Source organism: Colobus angolensis, unplaced genomic scaffold (assembly GCF_000951035.1).
Source record: "Colobus angolensis palliatus isolate OR3802 unplaced genomic scaffold, Cang.pa_1.0 Scaffold276, whole genome shotgun sequence".
Taxonomy (NCBI): Eukaryota; Metazoa; Chordata; class Mammalia; order Primates; family Cercopithecidae; genus Colobus; species Colobus angolensis.
Genome location: NW_012115999.1, coordinates 1,290,293 through 1,296,539, shown reverse-complemented (window position 1 = coordinate 1,296,539; position 6,247 = coordinate 1,290,293). Strand labels below are relative to the sequence as shown.

The window sequence follows — 6,247 nt, the reverse complement described above, 5'->3', positions numbered from 1 at the left end:
TGTAAACTAGTTCAACCATTGTGGAAGACAGTGTGGCGATTCAAGGATCTAGAACCAGAAATACCATTTGACCCAGCCATCCCATTACTGGGTATATATCCAAAGGATTATAAATCATGGTGCTATAAAGACACATGCACACGTATGTTTACTGCGGCACTATTCACAATAGCAAAGACTTGGAATCAACCCAAATGCTCATCAATGACAGACTGGATTAAGAAAATGTGGCACATATACACCATGGAATACTATGCAGCCATAAAAAAAGGATGATTTCATGTCCTTTGTAGGGACATGGATGCAGATGGAAACGATCATTCTGAGCAAACTATCACAAGAACAGAAAACCAAACACCGCATGTTCTCTCACTCATAGGTGGGAATTGAACAATGAGAACACTTGGGCACAGAAGGGGAACATCTCACATCGGGGCCTGTTGTGGGGTGGGGGAAGTGGGGAGCAATAGCATTAGGAGATATACCTAATGTAAATGACGAGTTAATGGGTGCAGCACACCAACATGGCACATGTATACATATGTAACAAACCTGCACATTGTGCACATGTGCCCTAGAACTTAAAGTATAATAAAAAAGAAAAAACAAACAAACAAAAAAACTTACACTATCAGCCAAGACTGAAAACTATAGCCAGTCACACGCCAGGGTTCAGGAGGATTCACATGTTTGTTCACACGACAAATGGAGGTAAACAGAGAAAAAAATCCCACTTGTTATATTACCTGATGTCTTTTATGTCTTTGCTTATGAAGCAAAAGTTACAGAGAAGGGTGGAGGAGTATTATCTTTCCTGGGATTTTAAAGCTGAAAACCTGAACCGAACAAAAATGGGATGCAGTCCTTCACATCTTAGGCAGAAAAGAGTTAATCCCCTTTCTCATTTTGCCTCCGGTGGCATTTTTTAAGATCTAGGCAGACAGTACAAATGATCCGATATAAATGGTGGGAAAGTAGGGAGTGAGGTACTGGCAGTGGTAGAGTACATACCAAAACAAAGTCTCAAGGAGTAACACATCTGAGAGGGTAAAGATATGAAGAACTCCGGTAGTAGTATATATATGAATTATAGTTTACTGCAGGTGTGAGTTCTAGAGAATCAATCACTGGGGGGACAGGAAAAAGTTGCCAATTAAGTAATGCATACATATTCTACGTAAAAATCTAAAAGAAATGGTGTTGGAGTAGGAGGAGTATACACATATTAGCTTCAGTTCTGAATATGAAAAAGGAATTCTGACCACATAAAAGGAGAGTAATACAAGCTACTCACTCCATCTACTGACAGAGCCTGAACAAAGGTATCTTATTCAAAATGAGTTAGAAGAAAAAAAGACATATATGGTGTGTAAAAAAATTACTATAGGATATAAAGTGATTAAGATCCAGAAGATTCAAGTGAAATAGGTAACACTTAAGAATTAGCTACTGGAGAATCCAGAGGAATTTTCTACAATATAATGTAAGCATTTACTCCAATAGATTTGGAAGTCTAAAAGAAATAGATGATTCCTGGGAGAGATATAAATTACCAAAACAACTTAAGTCTGGATTGGAAAAAAAATAAGATTTACCCATTAAAATATACCAAGAAACATAAAACTACACAGTTGAAGTCTACCAAATATCAAAGAACAAGCAATGCCTATTAAATAAACCATCCCAAGCTTAAAAAATGAAAAGCTTCCCATTCTATTTTACAAAAACAGCATAACCTTGGGCCCAAACTGAGGGTCACACAATAAAATAACCTAATAGGCTCATTTCTATTATAAATATAAATGCAAAAATTTTACATGAAGTACTGCCAAATCAAAATTCCTAATGAATTAAAATAATGTATCAAGTAGTTTAGTCCAAGAATATAAGGATGATTCATCACTTTTTAAAAATGTAATAATGTAATTCACTATGTTACATTTTTAAATGGGAAACACAATATGATCTCAATAAATTTAGAAAAAAAAATAGCACTTGATAAAATATGTCACCTTCACCAGGATGGTGTAAAGATATAGGGATATCCTAGAAAGTTGGGAATAAAGTAAAACTTCCTTAAAAGTATCCCTCATAAAAACCTATAGCAAACATCACTCTTGAGAAAACTTTAAAAGCTTTCTCTTTAAATTCAGGAATATCAGGAGTAAGACAAAGTCACCCACTATCATTAGTATTCAACAAAACACACTTTAATATAAAGAGGCTAGAAAAAGAAATGGAACCCGGGTTCTTGGCTACAAGCAACAAAAACCAACAAACTTAAGCCATAAAGAATTCATTGAAAGGATTTCAGTAGCTCACAGAAAAAATAAATAAATAAAAATGAGAGGCTAATGAAAACAAACAAGAACTAAGGACACTCCAGAGGTCTATGCAGGAGGCATGATCTTAGTAAAGGTCGAGAGCAGAACCAGTTCAGTGAGCATAGAGCATACTCTGTTGAGACCACTGAGTTCCAACTGTTCTATCCAGCCATGATCATACTTGCAAAGGAACATCTATACAACAAAAAATACCGCAGATAGATTAAGAACCTATACTTTTTTAGAACTATAGAATTTTTTTTAAAAAAGATCAAGGAGGAGTATTTTTATAACCTTAGGCCTGAGAAAGCCCTTCTTAAAATACACAAATCCCAATGGTGACTAGGAGAAAAAAATTAATAGATTTTTTATGAAAAAGTAAGAATATTATGAAATTGTTTAAACTTCTGCTATAAAAGACAATATAAACAATATAAACAAAGTTAAAAGATAGCAAGAGTTATGGGAAAAAAGGACTACAGACATAAACAGAACTAATATCCATGATCCACAAAGAGTCAATAGAAGACAACAGCCTACAGCCCAATAAGAAAATGGACAAAAAAATCAAGCAATTTACAGGAAATACAAATGACCAATAAGAGGCACAAACTCATCAGTACCATGACAAATGTAAATGAAAAATTGTTTTCTGATAATCAGAATGGCAAGATATTGAAGACCAATAATAGAACTGTCAAAGGAAATGGGCAAACTAACGCACTTCAGGTAAAAGGCTAAACAGGTACACCGTTCACTCCTGCGTCTGAATTCTATCATTTTTACCTCTTTACAAGTACTGGTACTGTATGATACTATATTAGTATTTAATAATCACATGGTTCTCAATTTTTGGAATCTCAGGAGCCCTCTACATCCCTAAAAATTAGTAAACAGATTAATGGTTGCCAAGGATGGGGGACAGCTTACACAAAAGTGCAGGAAGGAATTTGGGGTGGGTGAGGAAACTGTTCAATATCTTGATTGTGATGGTGGTTAAATGGCTGTATGTGTCTGTTCAAAAACACAGAACTTTATTAAAAATGGTGAATAGACTCTATGTAAATTACATCTTTTAAACAATCTGACTTAAATTTTTTGAGAACCCTAAAGGGTTTTGTTTATGTTGGTTACAAGTATCAATACTTAGCATCTTAGAAATTGTAACTGAGAAAATTTTAAATAGTTGTGGAGGCTAAAGCAACTCCAACATCTGCCATGTTGACTTATGATTAACCCCAGTTCTGGGATTGCTTCTAAGATTTATATTTTATCTACTGTTCCTTGTGTAAAAGTATATACTTACCAATCTTGCCCTTAGGTCAAACAACCTTGACGCTATTTCACTTACCATAAATCCTGCCCTTAAGCAACTGTCCTACACATCCCTGGTTGGGGGTTGGGGGTCGGGTAATGGGGGTGATCCACCATCTCCTTAGGGCCACCCAAGACATGGCTTCTGTTCTTAAGTCCCTTTTAGAGTTTTCTTTCCGAGAAACTGAATTCCTCACCCTCTCAGCTTCCTTAGCCTTTGTGGGTAGGACTGCATAGACCTGTCCACTATGCAACAATTGTTTTTCACGTTTTCATTTTTTAAAAAGTACATGTATTAAATGTTAACATAATGTATTCTTCCAGCCTGGCCAACATGGCGAAACCCCGTCTCAACTACTAAAAATACAAAAATTAGCCGAACGTGGTGGCAGGCGCCTATAATCCCAGCTACTCGGGAGGCTGAGGAAGGGAGAACTGCTTGAACCCGGGAGGCAGAGGTTGCAGCAGGCAACCAAGATCGCACCACTGTGCTTCTGCCTGGGCAACAGAGAGACTCTTTCTCAAAAACAATAATAATAATTATGATAATGTATTCTTCATGAAAAATAACTTTTCTAAAACAAAAAACATTTAGTGAGAAGAATCATAGTGTTGCACATTTTAACAAATGTCTGGCTTCAAATAGAAAGCTGTTAGATTCTCATATCTACTTCCTTATGTTACAGTATCACAACTCAGCCTCTGGAAAACTCCACTGTACACTTTTGAAAAAATGAGTGACAAAGATAACATCTGCATATTATTATAAAAGTAATTTTAAACTGGCAGTGTCAGAGAATCCCATGGGTCCCTGGACTACAATTTGAACATCTGATTCAGCCTATACAAAAAAAAAAATTTCTTTGAAATGAAATTCTGAACATGTAGTAGCAACAAAACTTTTTTTCAAATCAAGGAAATAATATCTTATGCAGATAATGTGTTCTACTTTAATACAGTAATACCATCCTTACCCAGGTCAAAATTTGTATCAATGATTTAAACTGAGCTACAAACTTCAACGTAAATGAAAAATATTTCTGAGGTCTAATGAGTTTTTAAAACCAGTAAGCAGTCCATAAAAAAGGTACAGCATCATCCTCCAGACCTCACTCATCAACTATCTGTAGGGCAAGGTGACGAAAGACAGCAAGAATACAAAGAAAGTAGGCAAAGAAATGCCTGACCTCAAAGAAAGAAGAGGTCCATACAACTAAAAGGACAGTAGAATAACTAGAAAAGTAAAGCAGTATTAGAGCAAACGCACCCTGGTGTAAAATCCAATAAAATACAACTACTGTCCCTTGATCGCATTGCTGAAAGAACTCAAAATGCTGTTTCAAGGCTACATCCCCGTTCTGCAGATAGTCAAACTATGCCAGGTAACTCTTACTTGTACTGTGTTCGTAGTGACTGTGAAAAGGGGAACGCACTCGCTTCTCACATGCTAAGCAGGATGTCAGGACACTGCGTGAAGGGGAACCCTGGTCTGGCTACAGGAGGCTTTTTGTTTCAGTGCTTGTACAACTTTCATAACTGGAGAGTAGTCCGCAACCATCTATTACTCCAAGAGACTAAGTCAGAAACCTGCTGTCTCCTCACGTGACTTTCAAACACTGTGCCAGCGAGTGGCGGCACGGCCAGGAGGCCGCGCAAGCCCTGGGATGGCGCGGGTAACTATAGTTCCGAAACGCGGCGGCGGCTTCTGTCAGTCCTGGGACTTCTGCCGGCGGTTGGCAGGGTCGACCTCGCTCGTCCCGGCTGCGGGGTCGTGGACCCCAGGTCACGCCTCCTTTGACAAGTACTAGAGCCTCCGTCCTCCCCAGCCCGTTTCCCCATCTGCACTCAGGAAGTCGGACCTACCGGCCCTTGGCGCCCCTCCAACTCTACCATCGAATTGTCTGGGCTAGCGGCCACTCAGCCGCCCACCCGACTTAGACGGTCCTCGCTGTCAGGGGCACTCTGAGGGGCGCGGCCCGCGGCGCCCCGCACTCACCCGGCTGACGTTTCACCGCCATCACTGACACTAGATAGTGCGCGATGTCAAAAAAGGGAAACATGGACGTGCGGGAGAAGGCCAGAGCCAAGTCGTCCCATGGAGAGTCCATAACGACCACCGACCGCGGCAACCGAAGCAGCCTCGGCGACTGGTTCCCCGCGCGCGCGCACAGTGAAGGGTAGGAGAGGGGACGGACACCCACAGCCTCCCGCACCTCCGCGCCGGCTGCAGTCCTGCGCGTGCGCCCTGGCGCCGAGGGGGCGGGGCCGCTCGTAGCGGGAGCCGCAGGCTCACTGGCGGCAGGCGGGTGGGCGGGGCGAGCGGGTTCTCAGCAGCTGCAGGAGGCTCTGGCCTCGGTTCTCCTAATAAGGGTACAGCGTGTTCCCCATCCTGGGCGCTGCGCAGGACCTGAAGAGCATGCAAATGAACAAAACACGGTCCTCAAGGGGAGACGCTCAGAGTTGGATTTATTTCTGTAAATTGATGTCATTCACCTAACATTTATTGAGCAACCACAGTGCAAGTCACACTGACTTACTGGAGATAAAACAGTAATATCCTGCCCTAAAGAACTATGCTTTCCCTGAAAGATTTTTTTTATAAAAAGAGA

At 40.4% G+C, this 6,247-nt stretch overlaps 1 protein-coding gene across 2 annotated transcripts in view; it reads right to left on the bottom strand.

Moving 5' to 3' along the window:
- The window catches only part of TMEM38B (transmembrane protein 38B), an 86,446-nt gene extending 80,565 nt beyond the window's left edge, over positions 1-5,881 (bottom strand). For both annotated transcript variants that reach the window (XM_011948238.1, XM_011948239.1), the window contains exon 1: positions 5,635-5,881. In XM_011948238.1, the coding sequence (XP_011803628.1) occupies positions 5,635-5,746 (112 nt within the window). In that variant the 5' untranslated portion in view covers positions 5,747-5,881. The remainder of the gene's footprint in view (positions 1-5,634) is intronic.
- Positions 5,882-6,247: the final 366 nt, after the last annotated feature.